Source organism: Heteronotia binoei, chromosome 10 (assembly GCF_032191835.1).
Source record: "Heteronotia binoei isolate CCM8104 ecotype False Entrance Well chromosome 10, APGP_CSIRO_Hbin_v1, whole genome shotgun sequence".
NCBI classification, from domain to species: Eukaryota; Metazoa; Chordata; class Lepidosauria; order Squamata; family Gekkonidae; genus Heteronotia; species Heteronotia binoei.
The window spans coordinates 58,438,627-58,464,740 of record NC_083232.1 but is presented as its reverse complement, the minus strand read 5'-3'; the positions used below and the strand labels follow the sequence as shown (position 1 = coordinate 58,464,740).

The 26,114-nt window shown below is 43.0% G+C and overlaps 1 protein-coding gene across 1 annotated transcript in view; it reads right to left on the bottom strand.

Annotated features, from left to right (window-relative positions):
* Nucleotides 1-14,150: 14,150 nt before the first annotated feature.
* Nucleotides 14,151-26,114, bottom strand: part of CHN2 (chimerin 2) — a 213,430-nt gene continuing 201,466 nt past the window's right edge. Inside the window, exons 10-13 of the mRNA XM_060248726.1 lie at nucleotides 25,778-25,855; nucleotides 18,589-18,726; nucleotides 16,209-16,314; nucleotides 14,151-14,628 (exon numbers count right to left, since the gene is read on the bottom strand). Of these exons, the coding sequence (XP_060104709.1) occupies nucleotides 14,457-14,628; nucleotides 16,209-16,314; nucleotides 18,589-18,726; nucleotides 25,778-25,855 (494 nt within the window). The 3' untranslated portion in view covers nucleotides 14,151-14,456. The remainder of the gene's footprint in view (nucleotides 14,629-16,208; nucleotides 16,315-18,588; nucleotides 18,727-25,777; nucleotides 25,856-26,114) is intronic.

The window sequence follows — 26,114 nt, the reverse complement described above, 5'->3', positions numbered from 1 at the left end:
AAAAAGCAACAACAAACAGGTACTGTGGTGATCAGTTCATAGAAATGTACCACCTAGCCTTTTTGGTAACTGGGACACGTGAAACATAAGTTTCTGCTTTGGAAAGAATTCCTTAAGAAAAGGAAGGTTGGAATTCTAAATCAAGCTGTGCGATTCCAGGAAACTGCTTGTGGGCTCACTTTCAGGAAATAACATTTTACTGTGTATTCTAAAATTTCAAAAGTGAGACAAATAAGAACAGCAAAGTTATTTTACTCCCCGAGTCAAGCTATTTTTACAGAGTTCTGTATTTGGAGTTACCAGGAGAAGCGTTTTGACACTTTGCTCTCTCCTCCCCCTTTGTGCTCATATATGGTTCCTTCGCACTGTAACTTAAAATGCCAACTTTAATGCCACAGGTGGCCACTTTTAAACAACCTTGGTTATTTGAGCAATAGCAGGACTCCTTACTTATTTCTATCCGAGACGTTTGAGACAGAGTGCTTAGGGATCCAGGACCAAAACTTTCATTTCCTACAACGGTCTAACAAAGCTACCCCACTGAAACCTTAAACTTCTACCTCTGCCTCCCTGATTGGAGAAATGCAGCATTCAAACTTGTTAGTGGAAATTTATTAGAATTCTTATTCCCTTTTTTTACAATTATTCCGAGTATCAACTTCTAAGCCCTATGGCGCAATTCCCGCCCTCGCCAAAAGTGGGAAGAAAGAATTCACTATGACGGTGTTCTTCTCGGGGACAGAACCCTCTGCAAACGTTAATGCCATGGGAACGTGCTGGGAGAGGACTGGAGCGGAGACTTGTTTGCTTCTTTGTGTCCTCAGCTAAGCTCTCATTACACATTCGTACTGTCCGAGAGTCCTCGCTGCCCTTCCCGCTGAAAGAGCAGGCCAAGGTGCCGCTCTTCCTCCCGCCCTCTCCCACGTCTTCTCCCAGTCCAGAAGTGAGACCGGGCAGGGGAGGATTTCCGAACTCTGACTTGACCAGCCCAGCGCCGGTGGGGCTCCCGCCCGAAGGTCTCCCATGTGGAATAGCAGCCCTTTCCGGCGGCCGGAGCCAAGGCGACTGTTTCCAAAGCCCGAGGCTGACGCGGGAGGCGGCGGCTCCTCCTCCAATCCAGCAGCAGCCCCCTAACTAGCTGCGAAGCAGGCGGGAGGCACCTCCCCCGGCGGCGGCGGCGGTCACTGGCACGGAGTCTCCTCGGCGGGGAGGGTGGCGGTGGTACTGCCGCCGCCGCCTGCTCCTTCGAACAGCTGTTGGGGGCTCTCGGGGGCCAGCAACGTGGCGCGGACCTTCCGCTTCTCTTTGAAGCGGCCCGAGCGGGAGACCTTGAGGTTCCTGCGGCTGGCGGTGCCCACACAGGGCTGCTGGTTCTCCAGCGAGTCCGAGGCGCTAGGCGAGGCGAAGGGCGGCTCCGACGGGTCGGGAGGCGGCCGGGAAGCTCCGGGCGCAGCCGAGGGCGCTTCTTTGGGCTTTCTGCGGGAAGTCAGCGATTTCCACCAGGGGCCCGAGGAGCTGCCTTTGCCGCCGGGTCCGCTGGAGGGGGCGGCGGCGGCGGCCGCGCTCTCGGCCATCTTTTGCGCGCCTTTCTCGAGGTCGGGGCAGCAGCCAGGGCCGGCGTCCTGTAGGAAGGGAAAGAAAGGAATGAGGCGCATTGGGCTTCGGCGTCTCTGGGCCAGGCCCTACTTAGGCACAGCACGAGCCCCCCCCCCCCTCGGTCCAGCAGTTCTGGCAGCCACCCTCCCCACCCCTTCTCCAGGGACCCACTGACGGTCCCAGCAGCCCACGAAAAGCTGTAGCCGGAGGCGGGGGGATGAGGCCTCCTTGGCCCAGAGAGCTGCTTGCCGACCAAAGTGGACCTTGGCGCCTCCTTAAAAACAAAACCTCTGTTTGAGGCGCTTTGCACAGTTCACTGAGCGGCCTGTTCTGGCCATATTCTTCCCTCATTGATACGAAGTGGCTGTTTTCACTTTCAACCTCTCACGATCCAGTTTCCCAGGCCTCCTTTCCCCAGAAGCTTATTCTTTGTCAGGACAACTTTTCAGGCCTCCCTAGTAAATGCAGCCCAGTAGTGTTTGGTTGAACGTTTTAGGCCTACCTCAAATTGTTCAATGAAAGCAAGAAGGAAAACTGAGAAGTTGCTGTAAGATTCCCCAAGGAAGGATCCTGAAGGAACAAGAAGGCAATGAAGATGGGAACGCTGCCCTCTTGGCCAGCCATAGACTGCCTGGCACCCTAGGCAAGGCTAACTCTTGGTGCCCCCTCCTGCACTGATAACATCACTGAGTCATGTGGGGAGCACCCAGTTCGGAGCCCCCAGAAGGCCAGTGGCCTTGGCAGTTGCCTAGTGGCAGGGTTGGCCCTGGCTGCTGGAGTCAAGACTAAGGGATGAAGACATTCCAAGGCCCTAAACTGTGTCAAGTGGGTGCATAGTATTAACAAGGAAAAGGTCAAACATGAAATTTAGTATTTTTATGTTTAAATTTAGAGGCCCTATTCTGAGGCCTAAATTGTTTACTTTAGCTTGTGTGTAAATCTGACTCTGTTTAGGACTGATAGGAACTCAATCTCTCAGGGCAACCCGGACACCAACAGGAAGGAATTCTGTTGCAAACTGAAATTGGTTTCTAACTGCGTGGGTGAGCTGGATTTCTTGCTGCTTGAATGGAGCCATCTGAAGGCTAAGGGGTCTACAAGTGTTAGTCTTGCTCAGGGGTGGCCAAACTTGCTTAACATAAGAGCCACATAGAATAAACATCAGATGTTTGAGAGCCACAAGACATGAATGTCAGACAGGAAGGAAGGAATGAAATAGATGGGGGAAGGAAGAGGGGGGAAAGCAACTTTAAATATATTCTCCAAGCCACTGGCTGACTTGGCTTGGAGAAGTTATTTAAAGAGAGAAATGCCTTCTCCAGATTGACCAATAGGGTGATGGGAACGTCAAGAGTCACACAATAATGTGTGAAAGAGCCACAGTTTGGCCACTCCTGATCTTGCACTTCACTAATGAACACAGTTTTTCTCAGGCATAGACAGTTCACAGCCACATTCCCACTACTGTTGCTCACTGAGTTGCAGATGCTTCTCAATAAGTTTTGTAGACATGTTTGCATTCCTAAAATCACAACACTTGAAAAAGTATGTAAACTTGATCATCTGGACTGTTTTGGGGAGTCAGAACCTTTCCGCACTACATTGTCTTCTTTTGTATCAAATCAAGTCATTAGCAAAAGTTAAATCTCGCCAAGATGTCTAAGCTACCAGGAATTCAGTTGCTTAGCACAATTAATGAAAACCCTCTTTGGTTAAGAGATTTAAATAAAGGCTTGTGATATTTCCAGCACACTGGTTTTCTGACCCAGCAGTACTGCCCAGCTAGAACTGAACATTTGCAGAGAAGTTCATAATTGTGTCTCCAAGTTAGTGACGTGAGGTTAAAATGCTAATTTTTCTAGGTTGGGAATTTTGTATTAGCATGTCATCCAGGATACAACTGTTGGAACAATTTTATATACTGAAGGCTGCAATCCTAAATCTTATTGGGGCCTGCTTATGTGAACAGGCACAGAGCTGCTCTATAAACCAGGTAATAGCAAACAGTCGGTGGAGAACACATTCTGATTCAAACAAAAAATATTCTCTGGGTTAGTTTCAATATGTCTGCTGTAACAGGTGACACAGAGAAATAGTTCACGTTCTTGAGCTTTCTGTGTTCATTTTAAATGTGCTGCTTGATAGCCTGCAAACTTCTCTGCGAACATCTAGCTATATCATGCTATAGATGATATGTATGCAGATCAGATAGCATGTTACATTTGCTATGCTGAATCAGAAATCTGCCTAGTTCCAGTGATAGGCTAATGCTCCAGCAACTTCAGAAGTCAGGGATGATGGCAGTGATCATCCTTGATTGTCTCCTTGAACTATTAAATCAGTGGTAACCTGCCTTTGATCCTAAATGCTCTATTTAGCTATCATGGGTATGTGATATGAATGATGAGAGTTAATTTGTTAGGAGTTAACTACTGGAAGTCTATTGCCTTGGTTCAGGGAACCATCATCTTTTTTAGCCCTATTCTGCAAGTTTGGCTCTTAAGATTCTCATCCCCTGCAGTTTTGTACTCACAGAGGTTGAGTCAATGTGTTGAGCTGGTCTCCTCCACACAGTCACACACATTATGATTGGTTCGGTGAATGTGCTGTAATGCTTTGTTAAGAATATTAAATAAATGATTCTTGTGCCTTTTACAGGGTTGTCAAACTACAAAACCTTGCTAAGATTGTGAAGCCAGAGAGACCTTTGCTGTGTCGTACAGATGGGAACGGGGGCTGGATGGAACACATTAGACTGCTTATGAGGAACAGAGGGAGGCAGCTTTGTTTATAGAGGTGGGCAAAAGGAGAAGAGACAGTAGCCTTTGGAACTAGCAGCAGTGAGATCTGGTTATTTAATAGTGATGGTGAAATGTTCACTAATGGGAGCAGCATTTTGCTTCCTTGGGCACCCTAGGCATGCAGCCAGGGACAGCTAGAGGGCCTTCCATGCACCTGTGCTGTGCAAGCAAACCAGGCAGGTTTTAAGTTTAATTTGATTTATACTCTGTCCTCCCTGCCAAGGCGGGCTCAGGTGGAACAGGGATGGGGGTAGAAAAGTTAAGTCTCCTTTCTCAAGCTCCTGCTCATCTTCCAGCCTCATTCATTTCACGTGGTCTGTTGGGAAAATAAAACACCGTGAACTGGAGGAGGGTGGGAGAAAGCTTTACCTGGTGAATTTCTACCTGCCACAAAGCAGAGTAATGCAGAGGCGTCGTGTGTGGCCCCCGTCCAACCTGTGGCCCTGGAAAGTAATTCAAAGATTGTACCCGAGTCCCGCTTAGGCAGCCGCTGCCAAAGTAATCCCACCGCTGTCCACGGGACTACTCGAGGTAGAAGCCCGCCTCTAGCCAAGCCCACGTAAATTGTAAGTAAAGGGATGCCGAAAGATTTCGGCGCCCACCCGCATCCCAGTTTGAAGCAGCTCCTCAACGCCATCAAGTCCTTGCCTTCTATGCCGCTTCCCCGGGGAGGGGGGCACCTGTCGGCCGGGCGCAAGCAGAGCCGCCCTCTCTTACCCACCTGTTCGCCGCAGCAGGAGTTGGCTGGCTGCAGTCCGGTCCGAGCGCCCTCAGTCCATCCTGTCGCCCACGCGGGAAGCGGCGTTACCTGCTGGGCTTTCTCCGGGGAGCGACTCGCTGCCGCAGCAACAGGCTGCCACGGCGTAGAAGCAGCAGCAGCAGCCAGCCCCGCACTTGACCTTTCAGGCGCCCGCCCGCTTGCTCGCTCGCTCCGCAGAGTCGCTCCAACTTTTCGCAGGTGAACACAAGCTCCAGCAACTTGGGCAGCCCCTCTGCTTCTAGCCGGTTCAGCCTTGGCCGTTTCCAGGGGCTACTAGAAGCAGCTGGCCAAAGGCAGCGGCTGCCCAAAGGAAGCGCCTTTGTTCCCCCCACTTTTTAAATTATTGTCCAGATGTCACCCGCCCGACTCACTTTCTGCCGAAGTCCTCCCCGTGTACCTGGTGCTGGGAAAACAAGGAAGCAGGTGTAGGTAAGCTCTTGAGCGAACCCCCCCCCCCTTTCGTCTCCTTCCTAATTGTGATTGGTTCCTATAGAATGGCAGCTTGGCAAGGATTGGCTCGGGAGTGGGAGAAGTAGCAGCACGGTATAAATCAATAGGCAAGGAGAGATGCAGGCAGTGGGGTACAACTTTTTTGCCTCCGCCAGTTCAGTTTGGACGCTGGCCATTCAGCACAACTTGGCTCTCCTTCTTTCTGCTGGGCTGAGTTCCTTATAATGCTGTCATGGGTTCTTTCCACCTCTGCCAGTCTTGTTGCTCATGTGACTGTTCTGTTGGCAGAAGGAACCAGAGAGTGCCAGGCAGAGCAGCTCTCCAAGGCTACATAAATACCCTGGTTTATTTTGCTCTTTGCAGACTACAGATCTTTCTGTTGTTCAGTGTTTCAGTCTGATCCTTCTCACTTAACTTTGAATTCTACCCGTTGGATAACCTCAGGGTGGGGAGGGATTGAAGGAGATGTTATCTGGTGCTGATGCAGTGTATTCATTCCCCACAAAGGACAGCTGTGTCTTCAGAGTCAGTGCAGTACACATGCTTAACTACCAACAACCTTGTGAAGTAGACTGATAATATAAAACCATCCAGTGGGTTTCATGGCATAGAAGGGATTTGAAACCTGTTCAACTTGGTCTAAGTCCACTACAACATCTCTTTAAGAGCTTTTTATTTATTAAAACATACTGTGCCTTTCCTTGCGGTTCAAGGTGGTTATATTAAAATACCATAAAGTATTTATAAATGTGATAAATTAGATGTGATGTAATATGTGCTAATATTCCAAACAAATCAGTTTATTTGACATGGTTTCCCATGTCCTTACCTAATTAAGGAGAAAAGTAGCCAAACTTTTTCATATTGTAGCTAGCAGGTCATAGGCACTGGAGTATTGATGGAACAAGGGGTACTTCAGTATCCAATGTACATCTAAAAAAATTGCCATACCTGTTTTGACAGATATGTGAAGTATTATATTTCCATCTGCTTTCCTTCCATTTACTTGTGCAAAGGGGTTTCACCTTATTGCTACATTTCTGCTTACTTTTAAAACCCACGAAAATGTGGTTCATGACGTGTCCCATTTGCAAACCATGGGCCTTCATGAATTTTTGTGGTTTGTGGTAGACCCATGCTAGAGACACCAAACTCACAGGGGGTCTCCCTCTGGCTCTCCTCTACCTGCCCTCCATGTTTGGTGACTATGTATTTATGGGATCTGAGTTACAGTCCCCAAAGAAGGCCCCCCAAATGATTGCCTCTCAGTTCCCAGAAAGCACTTTCCCGGGGAACCTTCGGCGGGGGGTGGGGTGGTGGTGGTGTAACTTGGATCCTGTAAATCCAATCCTCACTAAACATGGAGGGCAGGTAGAAGAGCCAGTAATCCCCTGCAAGTTTGGTGTCTCTAGCTTGCACAGGATCCGTTCTATATATTCCTGAACTCGCAACAGAAGAATGGGAAATATTTCCTAGGAAACAACACCTGAACATTTATCAACTCCTTAACAGCCCAAAGACATGCAAAAACCTCTCCTTCCTTCCTTCCTGCCTGCCTGCCTGCCTCTCTCTTTCACAAAAACTCTTGAATGCTCTTTGGACTTTCAAGAGGAAAAGAGGTTGCAATGAGAAAACTGTGTACAATTGTTGATTTACAGCAGATGATAGCTGATCACTAGAAATTGCAGATAGATATATTATCATCTATGTGAAAAATGCATGCAGGAAACGCTATCTGTGTTATTGGATAGCATGTGGTTCGCATTCAGAATAAGCAGAAACTGTCCAGAAAGTCCTTTCTCTCCCCCTCTCATTGATGTGAAGTTGGTCTTTCTAGTGAGAAGTGTACCTTTCTTTCTATTTGCTTGTGCAAAGGGGTTTCACCTTATTGCTGTGTTTCTGCTTACTTTTAAAACTCTACCCAGGATAGGAATCATGGCAACACCATGCCAGCTTTTTGCATGAGCACAAAATGTGTGTGTGCGTGCATGGGGAACAGCATGAATATATGAGACAACCTAGTCCAAGCCAGTACAATCGGCAGAATTTTTAAATTATATATATTTTTGGCAAGTAGCAGCAAGATTAACCTGCAAGGAAACACTGCTTTGATTGCATGGTACTTTTGGAAAAAAGTTTGCAAGTGGAAGCAAAAAGATGCCTAGGAGAGAGAGTGCTTTCTCATTCCACTTTTTTTTTTTTAAAGAACTCTTCATGTGTCCTGTGTTGAGTTATTCAAAGTTAAATATCAAGATTGAAGCACAATTTTTCTCACTCCTGGTATTGGCAATGGAGGTGGGGTTCATTTTGACAGGCACAAGTTCAGGAGTGCATAGAATGGATTCTGTGCAAGCTAGAGTTCATGCCTATCTCTAATTATATTCAGCTGGGAGATACATACACACTAGTGCCCTGAGTTATTATCTGCAAGATAATACTGACTTCCTGAGAAAACTACAGTCAGTTGGTGACCTTGCTGAAAACACCATACTGCAGAATCCCTAGACATCAGCATTGCAGATAAGGATGTATTATAAACCATTAGGAATGTCATCCCTGGCTGTCAGGTTTTATGACTGTCTTTGCCTACAACTGTCTCAGCTTTGGGGAAGTCCTGTTTCTTCAAACCAGTGGCACTTCCATGAGAACCCTGTGGCCTCATGGATGCTAACACATTTATAACAGATTTAGAACTGTTCTTCAGCATCTGTCCCCAAGCTTACTGGATATTAACTGACATTTTAATAATCTGGACCTATGGGAAGGAGATATTCCACAAGGACTGTGACAGCTTCCACTTCACCCTCAATCTGAGTGTGCACCAGTCCATGATCTGTAGCCACTATCCACAAACACTGCACAATAAGCAGATTTAGTGCTAAAGCAGATGTGACAAAGACCACAGCTCCCTGGTTCATTCATGTGCAAAATGTAAATTGCAAGCTCATTAACCCTCAGTTTGCATTAGGGCCTTGAAGGAAAAGGGGATTTAATTCTTTGACTTCAACTTAGTTTCACTGTTTGAACTGTGTTCTACCACTTTGCTATTAGTTTTAAGAGATATATTTTTACCATTTAAAATGCTAATATATCAGTGGGAGTGGTATTGAGTAGTGAAACTGAGTAAAAGGGTTAAATTTTTTTCCCCATAGTTGCACAGCCCCAAACCAAACTGAGGTTTTATCACCTGCCATCAACCTCTCTTCTATGTGAGCCCACAGCTATCCACTGGGATTTTAGAACTGTATGCAAAGGAAAACAAGCTGTGCACTTGTGATAAGGAACTGTAGTCATTAACAGTGCAATCCTCTGTGTGTGTGTGTGCAAAAGTGCTGTGGGAGCAAACTTACCACTATGTTGACGCAAGTTGCATTTGCGCCAACAGAAGTGCAATTGTGCTGTGGAGGAGGTGACTTATGTGGGCGCCGCCCCACCCAAGAGCAGCGATGCCTGAGGGCTGCGCCTGAGTGGAGGCAGTAGTCCAGCGGAGTATGTCATGCCAGTACAGAAGGGGGTGTTGTGGGCATGGCAGTGCAGAAAGGGGTGTTGTGGGCATGGCCAGGCTTAGGCGGCTCCCCAAGAACTTTGGGCCATGACACCCCCCCCCCCAAGAGGTGTAAAGTTATGCCCAGGAAAATGGCAGCGTATCCCATAGGCACTCGTGGAGACTGGAAACAATTATTGTCTCCGCTGCCGCAGGAGCTTGCAAACCCCTTAGGGAGCCTTGTCATTGCCTCACCAATCCCCTCGCCCCCTCCCCAACACCCAATCGCAGCTCCCCACCTCCTAGAAATACTTCTGCTCCAGCCTCATACAACTCATTTGGTAGGGAAGGCTGCATGACGAGGGGCTCTGCTGGGGAGCTCCCTGCCGCGTGGACTTAGAGCAAAGGATGGGCACTTTGATGACGGGCACTGCACAGTGAGGTTGCTTAGACAGTATCTTTGACTTGTGAGGAGGAGGGTTAACCCCTGGGACTAACTGCTCTTGTTTCCAGGTTTCAGCAGGTACCCAGCCGCTGGAGGCTCAGCATATGAGGACAGTTGCCCACAGCTGGGTAGCTGTGACTGTACACCCCCACTGTCCTCCTCCTCTGCTTGCTCGAGGCTGGGTGGTGTGCATCTCCAGCACTTGAACCAGGCAGTGGGCTCTGGCAGGGGGAGGTTGCCACCCCCCTTCCCTTGGTCTGTCCTCTGCCACATTCCCACCTCTGGCGGAGCGGGGGGGGGGGTCTGGCAGCTGATCCAATGCCTGTGGGAAGGTAGGTCAGAGACTGTCCCTTTAAGGGAGCCCCCAGCTGAAACACAGGGGGTGGGGAGAGGGCAATTCGCAGCCACACTGCCCCTGGGTGGCTGGACAGGGGAGGGGAGTGCCCTCAGCTTGGCTGGCCTGACAGCTTGCCCAACCCCACAGGGCTGTTGTGCTTATAGCACAACCTGGGGGGGGCCCTGTAATGGAGTGGATGCATGCCCGCACCTTGCACTCTGAGTTCTGCAACCCCTGGGGGGAGAAGTTCTGTTCACATAGCAGGATGCGTCAGGGCGGCATGGGAGTCTCTGAGTCCATGTTGGAGGGTGGTTGCCAGGCTGGGCTTGGTGCCAGGCTGGGACTCTGTCTGCTCATTCCCATACATACATTCTGGCTGCTGTCTTTGGAAACAGATGTCTGCACTTTGCATTTCCTGTTTGTGGCTAGCCAGGGGTCAGATGCCTCTGCCTGTCTGCCTACCATTGGCAAGAGTTTCTGAGGGTGTGGGGGATTGGCAGCCTCTCAGGTGCAGGCTTTCCACCCCCCTTCTCGGATATGTGCAATGGACTGGGCAATCCTGTGGTTCTGTGCTGCCCCTTCCCTCCCCCCACTGTGCCTTGGCAGTGAGCCAATAACATACGCATGGAGAGAATCACTATGGCAACAGCTTGTCTCTCCTGCCCGCTTACGCTCTGTCCCCCTCACCACCTGGCATAACTTCTCCCTTTGGAAGCCGACTAGCACTGCCCAAATTAGTTCTACACTCAGCCAGTGCTACGCCACGGTTCTCAGGATTGGACTGTTAGTGTATTTGTGTGTGTTAACCCATGATAGGTTAAAAGTACATTGGATGCCTTTCTGAACTTGAAAGTTCAGAACAAATTTGATGTAAGATTTCACATAGACTTCATTGAAATTTAGTGTTTAGCCCTGTCCTATTAATGTCTCTTTTTTAAAGTCTTGATTCATTTGCCTTTGGCTTGTAGATTGTCATGGGTTTAAAGTTTGGTGATGCAGCACAGAAGACAAGAAAGGCACACCTGTTGTGTATTTTGCCAGGATAGGAATTAGAATAAGTCAACAGAATGATCAACATGGCCCCATTGTAGTAAGCCAGATGATGAATACCTCTCCTGAGTTTCATGGCAAATAATACCATAGCCATTTAGATACTTAGAAGATAAAAGCCACAGAGTGATGTTATGGAGTTTACTGTAGACAGAAACTTATGGTGGCTGTTGGGATCTCTGCCACATCCTAGTATGGACTTCTGGAGTACATATTGAGATGTGCATAATATGCCACCTCACTGTATGTAGAACTTTATTCCCCCCTCCCCCTCAAAACTATCCTGTTTTGTACAGTAGGAAATTTCTGCAAAATAGTGGAAAAGGAATACCATGTCTTGTCATTTAGATACTTGAAATCTTGAATTATGTGGTTTAACACACACACACACACACACACACAGAGCCATATAAAGAAGAAAGAAAATAATAAAAAAGGAGAGACTGCATATTGTGGACTACATCGTGTTGCTTTTTTTTCCATACATCATGAGTTTTATATACAAATGTGGTGTGTGAGGAGGAGATAATGATAGGAGTAGGAGAATGTAGCATTTCATAGCACCAGGTAACTGGCTGCTAAGAAATGCCCCCTCCCCTAAATTATGCTCACACGTACACCCACACACAACCTGTTAAAACTTGACCTCTGGTCAAATGTGGGAAGTGACTCAATGAACCTCTGTCCAAACACTTGCTGATAATAATCTCAATGAACTGAAGTGCTTATGTCTTAGTTTTAGCTGTATCTGCAAAATGTAAAGCTGTTTTTTTAAAATAAGAAAATTTGCTATATACAAGATATATGCAATTAGAAAAACAACTATAGAAAAATTAGAGAAACCAAGAGGGTTTGGGGTGGGGTCGGCAGTGAAAATTACAGACAAGGACTCAACACATTTAATGACATTTTTCTCCTTTCCATTTACACTATCATAAATTACAAAGCATGTCACTTCACAAAATAAAACCATTTGCATACCATTTTAAATGACAGTATTTAGTACATAACCTACAACAATTAAATCTGTACAATTTAAGAGAATCTATAGTAGTATTGTACCAGCAAATCAGACCTCATTAACACCTGGCCTGCAGCCTGAATCCAGCTGTCTAGCCTTTGGTGACCCTATGCAAAGGCTAATATACATTATTTCTTGTGCCCCTTTTTGTCTTCATTTGTTTTCATTATCAAAGTTACATACTTTCCCCCCCAATCTGAACAGAAACCTATGCTTCCTGAAATAATTCAGAAAACAGCATAACTGAGTTTTAAAAACTGATTTGTACAAATCAAGAAGAAAGCTTATTAGAGCTTTTCATTTTGAAAATCCACTTTTGTAATAAACTATACTACCTTCTTGTGTTTGAAATATTTATACAAAATCTCATGAAGAAAAGTGTAATATTAGGAATGAACTGCATTAGATTAGATAATGAGGTCAACCTCTGGAAAGAACAGGCAAAAAACTCCTAGAAGATTTGGTAATATACCAATTCTCTTTCTTCTTTATTAACACATTTTTTTCCAAAGACACTGAAGAGAAATACTTAATTTTCAACAAGTTCACTTTTATAAATACAAAAGCAAAGTAATGCAACTTGGCTTTCGAAAAAATAAAAAATAATTAACTTTAAATAAGTGCGAACTTTCAGCAAGGCCAGAAAATATCCAATACCCTGGCATCACATTTTTTAGACAGTTGACTTTGATGATTATATACTAAACTTGAAAAAAACTTCTCTCTCTCTCTTTTTGGAGGTGAGGATGGAGATAATATTGTAATTGTTCCAAAATACTATAATTGTACAGAATGCTAATTTCTAGAATATAATGTAAACCAAAGAATTTTTAAAGATACCCTTGAGAAATGAAGTTTTCTTAAAAACATTTGCAACATAAAAGCTATATCAGGATAATACTGCACTAGTGGTAAATGTTTCTGATGTGACATTGTGATAATGCTGAAGAGGAATATATGGGAAATCATCAATGCACCGCATTGGATTATACTCACTAAAATAAAAAATACAGTTTTTGCAGCTAAATAAAGTAAATATATTTTTTAAAAATGTTTTGTTTCACTTTAGACATATATAATTATGCCTTAAATAGAAATTGTATATCCTGATACAACGAATACTGATAAACATCCTGACCCTAAATATAATGGACAAGATCAAAAATCCTGTGTTGCCTTTTAATTCTCTTTTATGAATGGAAATGCCCCCATGCAGTTAGAATTTCCTGTTATGCATGCAAAGCATTCTAGACTTCATAGAAAGAGAACTGGTAAGCCCCTGATTCTATGGAGCTTTGTCTGAGCATAAAAAGTTGCTGCAACCCAGCTACTCCAAATTTACTTTTATTTTCTATAAAAGGGCAACATTCAGTATGCATAGAGGAAAACTGAAAACATGAATGCATGGCTAGAACTCTTACCTAGGGCCATCGTGGAGAAATAAATCTCACTGTGATGAGTAACACTTATTTTCACATAATGGCTATGATATAGAGTTCTTTGTATGAAGCAGTGGGGTGTGTATCTGCAACTCTATCTGCATAAGGATTCCAACAAAACAGGTAACTGAAGTTTCAGCTGTGGATTTAGATCAGCAATGGTAGACTAGACTACGCTGATAAATCAGTGTGGAAGTAAACTCATGAGCTGTAGATCTGTCTCCCTCATAGCTCTCTTGAATTGGCAATATCAAATGAGCTGTAAGTTGACACCTATTTCCATGCATGGTTTACCTTTGCTTGTTTGGGTGTAGATCTTCACAGAGCCGGTGTGTGGGAGTTGGAGAAGTAGGCAGCTGCCTGAGGCGCCACTTCGCTGCAGGTTCCCACTTCCCATCCCTGCTGACCCGACCAGCCCTTGCCTGGCCCTCTCCCGCTTCAGAGGGAGCTTGCAAGAGACCATGGCCATTTCCTGACTCCCTTTGAAGTGAGGGAGGGCCAGGCTGAGCGCTCACACAAAGCGTGTGCAGCCTGATGATGTCATGACGGTGATGTCATTGGGCCACGTGCACTTTGAGCGCAAGAGAAGAGTCCAAGAGGGTCACAGGGCTTGGCTTGGGGTGCCAGAACCCCTAGCGCTAGGCCTGGATCTTCAATCCTACAAACTGTTTTGCAATCCTGTTCTTGAAATAGGAATCATGCCAGCAACAGTTCTTCGAGGATCAGGTTAACAGTACCTTTTTGCTTCAGTGATCTAAATAACCACATAAAATTTGTGTCCTTTAATAAGTTAATAGTAGAACAGCCTGTAACCTTTCAACACAGCTACACACTGGAAACAAGTCAAAGGATACAAGGCAAGAGGATTTTTTCTGACCTTTGTTCTCTCTTAAATAATAATATAAAAGAGGTATATGTCTATGAGACATACACTTTACTAAATGTTTTGGCGTTCATCTGCAACACAGCAGAAAGTGAAGTGCTACCCATTTTTCTTGCTCTTCCAGGAAATTGTTTTTTCTTTAAACTTGGACTTTCATAGCACATGACTTTGAATTTATTCCTTCATTTGTCTAAAACAAAACATCTTCATTTTCTATTAATATTTGCACAATCAGCTTCTGGTACCGCATGTCATTGAGAGTGGCAAGGGTGCTGTCCTCTGGGGGTCTCATTAAGGTAGGCCCAAACACTATTCCCAGATTTTCAGCATTCATAAAATTATCTTTTTCATTCATGGTAATTCTAAATTGGAAAAAAACAATATCTCCATTAGATTTTTTTTTTTTGCAGCATTTCCATGTTATAATTTGCTTTATGGGTGAATAATAATGTATAGTGCTTCTACAACTGTAATAGCAAAGTTTGTGATGGAAAGTTACTATAAAGTATGAGGCAGTGTAATTATCAACTCTAAACATTTTGAAATATTTTTTTTCTTTCAAATACATTTTATTGCATTTTTACAAAATATATAGATTAAAGATATGATGTTAAGCACTATCATATTTCAAATTACATAATATATATTTCAGATAGCCTGCAGATATTGGCAAATAATCAACAGTTTAAAACGTAATGAACAAAAGTACACTCAAACACATAAATAAGAGGTGGAAATGAAAATGTACTGATAGCTCATGTAATTCCTGAACTCTAACCACTTACGGTAGCTAATTATAAGGCTCTACCATAAGGAACGATCATTAATTATATCTGGAATGGTTTCTTAAATGAAATATTCTAGAATAGGGAACCAGACAGTGTAGAAATTGGAACAAGAGAGAGGATGTTCTAGTTGGTTAATGTTGTCAGAGAGTTTAGCCATTATTTAAGTGCTCCAAAGTTTCTTGTGCCAAAGATTTAGGTCAGGATGGATTAAAATGCATGCTTTAATATACTGATGAAGCATTTGGCTACCAAATTTGCTTCACTGAAGACAGTAATTCTGTGCACACTCCTCCTTGACTTGATGCAGAATAAAATAAATGGAGAAGCCCTTGAGAGCAAGAAACTCTAAGTGACAAGTCCACATGGCCTCAGAGAATGACTGGATTTAGACAGCTGACTGTCTGATTTTATCAGTATAATTACAGCAACCAACTAATTCCAAAAATAATAGTGTGACTCTACTATAAATCTGAATCAGAATTAACTTTGATTGCTAACATTCTTTGTCACCCGATTATTGTTTGTTTATATGTTCATGACTAAGAAATAAAATTTTATCTGAACTTCTTTAACACATCAGCCATTTTCACAGGAGATTTGTAGACACAAGGTTGTCTAAGGAGAAATTTCTTCCATGATGTTGGTGTTGGGGGAAGAACTTGAACTAGAAGTACTCTGGACTAGGCTTCCTGGGTATTCTCTCTAACAGGGCCATGGCTCTGTTTTTATTACCTAGGGTTCTAAGGCCGTTGTGTGTGGGGGTATAAGCTGGCCAGCTCACAATGCCAGAAGATGCGAGTTGTCACAATAACGAAATAGTGGCCAGCTGAACTACTGGGAATTGGTGAGGCAAAGAGCTGTGGCCAGAATGATTGGGGCCTGGTCAGAGAGCAGAAGGCCCCAGATGTCTTGCAAGAGATAGGGAAGAACCCAAGTGCCCCTGCAGTTCTGGAGCAGGCTGCTGGTTTTGTGGTGTGACAGAGGCTTGTCTGAGTATGAGGGAGAGGAGGCCCACTAGTGATGACCACTAGGAGTGATACAGTAGAGTTAGATACCTCCAAAAATCTCATAACAGTTTAAACACACTTTGTAGCACACTTCTGTACCTGGCAAGAAAAATGGCCAACTATAATTTTACATGCAAGTTAACTTACTTTTTGAGATGAATCATCAAATATCTGAGAGTCTCATAGTGGGCAGCAGGAAGCAACATCAACACTTCATGGACCGCTTCTAACCTTTCATCAGGATTGGAGATTTCTATGTAACACAACACAAGACTTATATGAGCTCTGAGGCAAATAAAACAAATATTTTAAATAAAGAAATCCAGATCCATATCTGCAGTTTTAGAACTGTAAAAAGCTAGTTCTGATGAAGTTTATTCTGCTTTGTATACTCACAGAAGAATCTAAATCTTTGTGCAGTGAACTCCCCTTTGCACTTAGAGGTCTAGAATTAGAATTAAAATGGCACATATTAAGGATCATTGTGGCACAGTAGCTATCATGTCAGACAAGGATTTTGGCAAATCTGGTTGAGATTTCTACTCCTCAATGATGCTTCCTGGGTGGCTTGGAATACTGATTGTTCCTTAATTTATTCTGTCAAACAGGGTTCTTGGTAACATGAAGCAGGGAGGAAAGACCTATATGCACCACCCCAAACTCCTTATAGGAATAGTGGGATAAACATGTAATAAGTAAAGTAATATATAAAATGTCATTTTAACAGTAGTTCTTGAAAGACTTTCTATAGCATTCTAGAGTGCAGTCTGAACGCTGGTATCCTTTGATCAATGAGCAGTAAAGATTCACAATATACTTATTAAGACTGGAAATCCCTAGATAAAACAAAGGCAGCCTGCAGACAACCATTCTTTTGCAGCTTTTCTCCATAAAAAGGCTCAAAGGGATATTAGCCTCTGTTCCTCCATGTTATACTCACAACCCTACAAAGTAGGTTAGGCTGAGAGAAAGTCACTGACTTGAGGTTGCCCAATAAGATTTCATTGTCAAGTGTGAATTAAAACCTGGTTCTCCCAGATCCTAGTCAGACAGTCTTACCACTACACTACATGAGGCATATCTTACTGTTTTTAGAGGCAGCCTGAGTACCATTTGTGGAAAGATAGGAAACCTTGCAAAACACAGCACCAGGAACCACCTGGTATCTCAGTGAAAATTAGCACTCCAATAAGAAATAGTGGGCATACATTCCAATCCCACAACACAGAAATGTCCCAAACACTAGAAAGCAATGTTAAGCTTTTGGGTATTATGCCAACAACAATGGCTTGTAGCCTACCATCATTTTCCAGTAATGGAAGTGCCCTTCCCTTGGTGAAGGGAGTATGCAGTTTTTGCCAGTCCTCCCTTTCACTTAAAGATCTCCAAGAACAAAATTTTGGGGAAGGGGTTCAGTAGACTATAGTGAAAGGGAACAGGCAATAAAGTCTCATTCTGCATACTTTGTCTTGCATGTAGTTCATTGGATATAATGATGTCAGAGGAAATTGACTAGAATTCTGTTCCACAGAGCAGCACACTAACCACACAGTACTAGACAGAAAACAGTTTGGTGATGGTGCTTTGCAGTCTTCCATGAGTCTGTATGCCTCACCTCTATTCCCCTTTTGTTATATGCCTCCATCGAGCAGAGCTATTTAGAGTAAAATTAAAAGGGTCCGTTATAGGATTATAACCCAATGAAACAACCTGTGTCCAGTAAATCAAAAGGCCCATCATCTGACTTATCAAACTCTGCACATTTTCTCACAAGGCAAAGAAACAAGAAGAGGTATATATCCCCACCTTAGCAAGTGCTATTCATAGCCAATCATAGGAAACACCAATTAGATCAATGTCCTCGTTCAGGCACATATGGTTTGCTCAGACCCTATTCTTGGTGGTAGGGGCTCAGAAGGAAGAGGTAGGCATAATCATTTGGTGCTGTTCATTGGCCAATGGGAATACGTTATCTGAATCATCTGATTGTGCAAGCATAATACTTCACTGTTAGAGCCCTCAAGAGAGCATAAGATTCCTCCTAAGATTGTTTCTGCCAGTAATAATTGCAGAATCATAGCCTTGTTAATCTATTGTAATAAAACAAAACAGAAGTCCAGGTACTGCATGTGAGTTTGGTAAGGGAAACAGCATGATGTAGAGGGACTGGAGACTGGCAAGGGGAGCAAGTCTCCAATCCCTCTACTTCATGCTCATTGCACTGGTAAAACAGCTTTGTTAGTTGTATCCTCCATCTGGTGCTAAGCTTATGTGGTTTTTCTGCTTCACTAGACTAATGGAGTTCAGTTGATACTTCCCTGCATAGCAGGTGTAACACAACGGATACGCAATGGAGCCCTAAAATCTACTCAATGGGGCTTACTCCTAAGAAAGTGTTTTCTTAGCACACTCACTCTATAAATATGCATCACATGCTTTGTGTCTTTATTTGATAAAGATGGCATTTGATATAAAACCTTCCATGTCAAAAAAATAAATGAAAAATGTTATATGCATCAGTACTTACTTGCTGCCTCTATAAACTTGGAATAAGTATCGTAGGTGATTACAGGAATCGGCAAGTCTCTGAAATACAGCTTTAGGGCTCCAGCAATGATGTTTATGTCTGGATAGATGTTGGCAGAGACATCTACTTTGTCACCATCTAGAAAAGGAGAACAGTTTAAAAGGCCCTTGTTTTCAGTAATGTTAGACATGAAAGGTATTTCCTCAAATATAACTATACATAGTTTTTAAACTAGAGAATGAAAGGTGTAGTAACTATAGCCTATCACTACCCTTCTTGATTTTGGTTCAGCCTGTCTGTTCAGCAGACTCTTGTTGTCCCTCTGTTATATGCCCTGAAACTCCAGCAGTTATGTTGCGGGCTATATTGGTTTTGGGGCAGGAACTAAGTTATTGGCAGCCCCTCTAGACATCACAAAGAGCCCCATGGCACAGAATGGTAAAGCTGCAGTACTGCAGTCAAACTCTCTGCTCACGAGTCACGACCTGAGTTCGATCCCAGTGGAAGCTGGGTTCAGGTAGCTGGCTCCAGGTTGACTCAGCCTTCCATCCTTCCGAGGTTGGTAAAATGAGTATCCAGCTTGGTGGGGGGAAAGTGCAGATGACTGGGGAAGGCAATGGCAAACCACCCCGTAGAAAAGTCTGCCATGGAAATGTCATGATGCAACATCACCCCAGAGTCAGAAACAACTGGTGCTTGCACAGGGGAGTACCTTTACCTTTTTATAGACATCACAGCAGTCTAGGGCTATTCCACAATAACTTAAGTGTGACAATGCTCATTCAATGAGTAGGTGCTTCTCTGTTGCCTTGTAGAGGATCAGAGCATTTCCCTTAAAAATATCCTCCAAGCTAAGCCTTACTGACTTAGAAGCTTACCATCTCCTTTTTTCCCTATTTGGATAAACATTATGTATAGTTACTCCCTCCTGTAAATGATGAATTTTTTTATTCTGCTTATGAAATGATAGAAAATGTTTTGTAATTCTTTAAAAACTTTTCTATTTAGGAGGACAGAGTTTTAGAATCTCTGTAGATAAACCAATGACAATGGTTAAATTGTAAGGTCTATAGCAGTGTTTTCCATAGTGGGCGATATTGCCCCCTGGGGGGCGGAAATAGCCTTGGGTGCAATTGGGGTGGTGGTGAATAAAAATAAGGGGGTGGTGGAAGCATAAAGGAAGATGAGAAGATAGTGGTAGGTGTCAAAACATCACGTTTCTGAGAGGTATCCAGAATTTCTAATTTAGAGAAAAATTCCCATTAACAAAAATGGTGGGTTCCTTTTTGTCTGCTACTTAGTTCAAATTCACCCAATTAGATTAGTAATGAGGACCAGAACGCTTTCCACTTAAAACATAAGAAGGATGCAGTTTATTTACAAGACAGAATAAAACAAATAGAGGTGTACAGATAAACAAGAAACACCGAAACAAAAAACCTTACTATCCTAGCTAGTACTTGCTACAGCTAGCATCTTCTCAATGTCGCTTACAGTTTCTCTTTCAGCAATACAGTTCAAGTCAGGACAGTGGAAGCACTGAGGCAATTGCACAAACTTCTCTGAAGAGTTCCAACCTGCAGCTTTCTCCTCATAAGGTTTTCTGCAGAGCATCAAGCTTCTTACAGTTCTCTGGTTCGCAGGTGGTTGCTTCTGTTGATTTTAGCCAACTGCAATGCCCCAGACACAAGAGTGTTTTCTGCAGGAGCAGTGCATGGGAGTAGGCAGGGTAGGCGACCATATGGCACATTCTTGCGAGCCATTAGGCAAGCCGAGAGCCCTGGGCGGCACTGCTGCGCCACCACTTTTCTTCGCAGGGCAAATGTTGCCTGTGCTTGTTGGAGGCTTCCAAGGAAGCCTCCAAAGAGAGCCCCATTTTAACGCTGTCTGCTGCTTTTAGGTTGAAAGTGGCTGGGCGGCAGCACCTTCTCATTGCACTAGTCAGAGCTGATAACCCAAAAGCAGCGGGCAGCAGTAAAATGGGACACTCTTTGGAGGCTTCTTTTGAAGCCTCTGACAAGCACAGAAGTTTGCCCTGTGAAGAAAAGTGGTAGGTGCGGCAGCACTTGTGTGCGCCACCCAGGGTTCTCGGCTTGCCTGCTGGCTGGTGCGATGATGTCATCACCGATGTGCAAAGAATATCCTCCCCCTTAGGAGTGCACGGGGGGCATGCCTAGAGCGGCAGAACCCCTAGCACCAGCACTGATTTTCTGCTCCTTTTCTTGAGTTTTGATATTTTACTAATACACTTATATCCCAACTGGCTGTCAAAGTGATAGAATTGTGCAACCTGTCATTGGTACCAAACAACCAATTTAGCTGGGCCATCTAGATCTCCTGTCAAACACCTGTCAAACTAGATGACCTCCTGTCAGTTGGAATTGACAGCTCACAGGTGTTTACTATTTTACAAGTGTTTACTATTAAGAACATGGTCTCTAGGCTAACTTAAGCTGACAGCAACCCACACAAATACTTAGAACTTGGGTTTTGTCATTTTCCAGGTAATGCTGCAGACAAACACTTACTCACATGGTTGATGGAACACTCAATTTCTTGACAGGAGGCTTCTGTGATTTGTGGATGGGGCACCATGGCAGTCTAATCTGCCCTCCCAATCCAATCCTGTAGCTATGACACAGTCAAAAAACTAAGCAATGACCAAATGGCATTACATCAAAGAAGCCCCCCCTCTCTATCTTCATAGTTGTAAAGCCTCTTCAAATAAACTTCCTTATTCTTTCATGTCATTCCGGAAGCAGTTAAGTGTTTCCTGAGTTGCTTGAAACCAGGAGCCCACTGCTGGCTGCCTGCTTCATTCATTACTTCATGTTTCCCATGCTCTGACCTTACTTCTCATGGAGCTGACTGAGATAAACAGCTGCTGCTTCAAATACTGCTCTAATCTCTGGACTGCTGATGGTAAGTAATGATTTCAAAATGAAAGAAATTGCAAAGGTAGCGTGTCCCCAACTATTCATGTGGGAGTAGGGTTCCCAAGTCTGACTCAAAAAATATCTAGAGATTTTGGGGGTAGAGCCAGGAGACCTTGGGGTGGAGCCAGAAGCAAGGTTGTGACAAGCACAATTGAACTCTGAAGGGAGTTCTGGCAATCACATTTAAAATGACTGCACATTGTTTAAATGCCTTCCTTCCATTTGAAACAATGAAGGATAGGGGCTCCTTCTTTGGGGCCTCATAGAAATGGACCCCCTGGTCCGAATGTTTTGAAACTTGGTGTTTTGAGTAGTGGCACTGGATGCTATGCTGAACATTTGGTGCCTCTACCTCAAAAAACAGCCCTCCCAGAGCCCCAGATACCCATGGATCATTTCTCCATTGTACCCTATTTTTATTTTGATATGATCCTTTGTTATCTTCATTTTCTGTGTGTATATTTTTTCAAGTTAGAGACTGCAGGGCTGACAGTTTGTTGGAACTGAATCTATTTGGAAGAGAAGTGGATGAGCAAGACTGAGAAGTAGGACTTAACTGACCACAACGTTTTGCAAGCCAGAACTAATTGGTGAATTGAACTCAGACTTCCTGTTGCTTTTCCTGTTTACTTCTACATGCATATTTTATCTTCATTGGTTTTGTTGTATTGTTCTGTATGATGGAAGTGATGCATTGTATATTATATTTCAATTGCTGCTACCTGCCCTGAACTCACTTGCAGGGAGGGTGGGATAATAATTATGAAGAAATTTCAAAAATTCTCTGTGAATGCTAATATTACTATGGTTGATTTTATAAAATAATGTTAGAATTTCAAGCTTCAAAGTGTCTTCTTTACAACATCTTTGTTTACCCTGTGTGCAAATATGTCATTGCATCTTTTAGTCCATTTCTTGAAGGTAGATTTCCAGAAGGGCGCTGAGTATTTTATTTTTTTTTTAAAAAGGGGTATTAGGCCAAATAAGTTTTGGAACCTCTGGTCTATAGTCTACAACAATATATTCATAACATTGCAACTGAACCAGAAGCTACAAGTATGAATGAACAGAAATTTAACATCTCAATCATACACAGAACAGTTTTGTGTCAAAATCAATTTATTTCTTAGGACTGGAGATGAATCTTTAAAACAAGCCTATCTGAAATGGCAAAGTGATCTGAACCCATATATTAGAATTTACTCTAATTCAGTACCACTTCTCCCATCACAATGTTTATTCCTGCCCCAGCCAGCCTCATATTTATCCTCACTTACTTGGCACGGTAGCATTAGTATTATGAAACATTGTTTGGACAGCTCTATTTAATTGCAGTACAATGGGCACTAAAGTGCTACACTGAAAGCAAAAGCTTTTTTTTTTGGAAGGGGGGGAGAGGAAACTGCAGCTGCATCCATATCCATCCAGATACAGTAAAGCAGAGCATTGCATTCATTATCCTGGCCTTCATTTGATGGCAAAGTCACCAGTTTATTAAATAAAAACAACATTCACAGGGTAGCATAACAAGCAGTATTAGAGGAAACCTTTAAGCGAATCCATATCTCTTTTCCCGTAACTTGCTCCAAGCAAAACATACGAAAAAAATGCAGAAGGTAGTTAGAAAGGTGAATCCTACATTACAGCACCAAGAGGTTCACTTTGATAGAAAGTATCGTTCAAGATATGTTGTGATCATGATAAGAACATGTGTAATTTGTCTGAATTTTAAGCCCATTTTCTTCTTTTTTTAAAAAAAAAAAACCTCTTAAGAATACTCTTAAATTTTTTGCTGATCTGTCTCCTTTGTTAGTTAATATGTTATGAAATACAACTCAATACACCAAAAGGACTGCTTGTTCTGAAAACTGGCATTGCTGGAGATCACTATGAATTAACTGGCTGGAGACATTTCAAGAGTATTGTTATCAACTGAATTTGTAAACTGTCTTGAGCTATGAGAAGGGCAGGGAAATACACAACTTCTGATTCAGAACCATATTCTGAACTGAACACTTCTTTGTAAAATTAGAAAAAAGCTTAAAATGTAGGTGGGGAGGTGGGTTAGTGGGGCAACTGATTAGAACAAAGCTGCTGAAATGAATGCGGTGATCAGTCCAAACTTCAGAGTAGCTCTGCCTTTGATGATACATTCATACCAGTATTTTATCTAATTTGGACTTCCCTAGTGGTCTCACATCCATGTATTGTGACGGAAGCCATCTATGTAGTAGTACTCTGCCAGCAATCAGAAGGTGGGGAGTAGGGGGGAAATTATAATTGGAGAAAGCAGAAGCGTAGTAAACTGAAAAAAAATTGCATAAAGATATTTGGTTAAAACGCAATTGTCTAGCTGAGAGTAGAATTAAGGCATAAAGCCTGTAAGTTTTTTAAAAGCTAGGAGTGAAGACAATATACAGGATTCAACAGGTATCTGACATGTTCCTCTTCAGAACTAAGTGAAATATTTGAGGTTTCAAGAATTTTATCTTTATGATTAAACTTTACTGCAACTGATTGTGTAGAATTCATATTTCAAGAGTGTTAAGTTATCAGTATGTGTGGATCTACTTCATGTGTGGATCTACTTCATCAAACAATCTGCTACCCTCCTTGGCATATGTGAGGTGGTCACTGGAATGGATTCTAATTACTGAGCTGATATTAAATTGGCTAATGTTATTTTAATGCTGTAATGTTTTATAGAATTATTTATTGTTGTATGAAATTACGCAAGCCACCCTGACTCCCCTTGCAGGGTAGGGCAGGGTAAAGATTTCAAATACATACATACATATATGTATTAACTAACCACAGCCAACTCTGCTTAGCTTCTGAGATCTGGTTAGATCAGACTTGCCTGGGCCATTCAGGTCAGGACAGCTGAGAGGCAATTGCGTGGAAACTGCTCTCTGTGTGAAGCTGCACACTGTCCAGAAGCTGTAGTGCAGGAGTTGCCAATTTTTTTCTTTAACAAGAAATATTGTGGGGTTGTGTCACTTGATTCAGTCTTGCTGGGTCTTTGCCACCTGCAAGAGCATTCTGTCTTTTGATCCTTACCTGGATCTTGTAGGGGCTACATGAGCTACTTTTCAGTATTCGGCAAGTTACTGGTAGCCCGTTGTCAGTAGCTCATTCTGGATCAAAACAGTGGCACCATATACTATATTTCTTGCCCTCCTTCATTGGGGAAACATACATGCAGGGTAAACAGCTGCTCCAAAGGGCTGATGGGCCATGAGGGAGGGGGTTTAACCATCAACAGCTGCTGTATGTGATCTCCTGACCTCGTGATTGCATCTCAGGCTTTTGTACAGGCCAACAAGTCAATGTAACTTGAGTGAACTTATTTCTAAACAACACAGAGTAGAGGGGCACAGTCTGAGAATGACTGATGAACTACTTACAACATGAGGATGTAAATGGATCACCCCCCTAAGGTGACCACAAAAACAAATCAAAGCATCCTCCTAGCAGAAAATACAGGTTGTGTGAATTCCTCTTCTCACTGTTGTATGTGAATTGCGTAGTACCAAGCAGGACAAACAAAAGCACAATGAAAGCTCTGAAAAGTGGTACAATGAATGTTTTATAGGCCCAGCAGGAACAGAACTGGTCAACAATAATAGCACAGTAAGCAACTGTTGCTCTACAGCATCTACATTCATTCACTATAGAAATAGCCAAACATTATTCTTCTCATTCTTACTCTAACGTAGTGAACCAGTGACATTAATAGTCAACTCGCCTGATTTTCAGTCCAGAGAATCCAATATCATTTTTACCCTTACTTATCTTACAGACGGTGAGTCAGAATGAAGTGTGCAAATGATAATACCCTTCTGACATTGTATATTCCAGACTGTGTAGACAGGTCACATGCTTTCATACATAAAGAGCTCTCTATTTGTAGCAAGGGAGAACATGGGAAAGGTTGTAAGCCATCAGTGAGAGTATCTGTTGAATCCCACCTATTTAAAAATAAATGTCAACTTCCTCTGATAATTTAATATGCAACAATGAAAAGCACATGGTGTAGATTTATGCCATTATCTGACTTTATTCCTTGTTATTGCAATATGTGCAAATGTTTTAATATAGATGATAAATGCTAATTGATAAATAATAAAATATCAGAAGTGTATACCATCAATGTTTATTTTACTGGATGTACACTCAAACCATTGGTTATGCTACTGAACTCAGGGTACAGAAAAAGCAATAGGGCATTTGTAAAGTTAAGATATACATACCTCGATCAAAGGCCATTTTGACATCTTCAATATGTTCAGTGAACCCTGAGACTCTGTAAATCCCTTCTGATTTCAAACCTGCAAGGGAGAATATCATTAACTTCTATTTTATTCTGTAGGCAGCAGTTAGTCTCTCAAAGCTTACTTTCCTTTTTTTCACAAGTGAGCTGCTGTCCTGACAGAAGAACTTCAATTACTCACTGTACTGCCATGTTTTAACAACACTACAGTATCTGTGACATATGGGGACCATTATAGTCAATGGACCTCATAGACTATAATGGAGAATTCATCTGGGGGTATCTGGGGCTTGGGAGACCTGTTTTTTTTAGGTAGA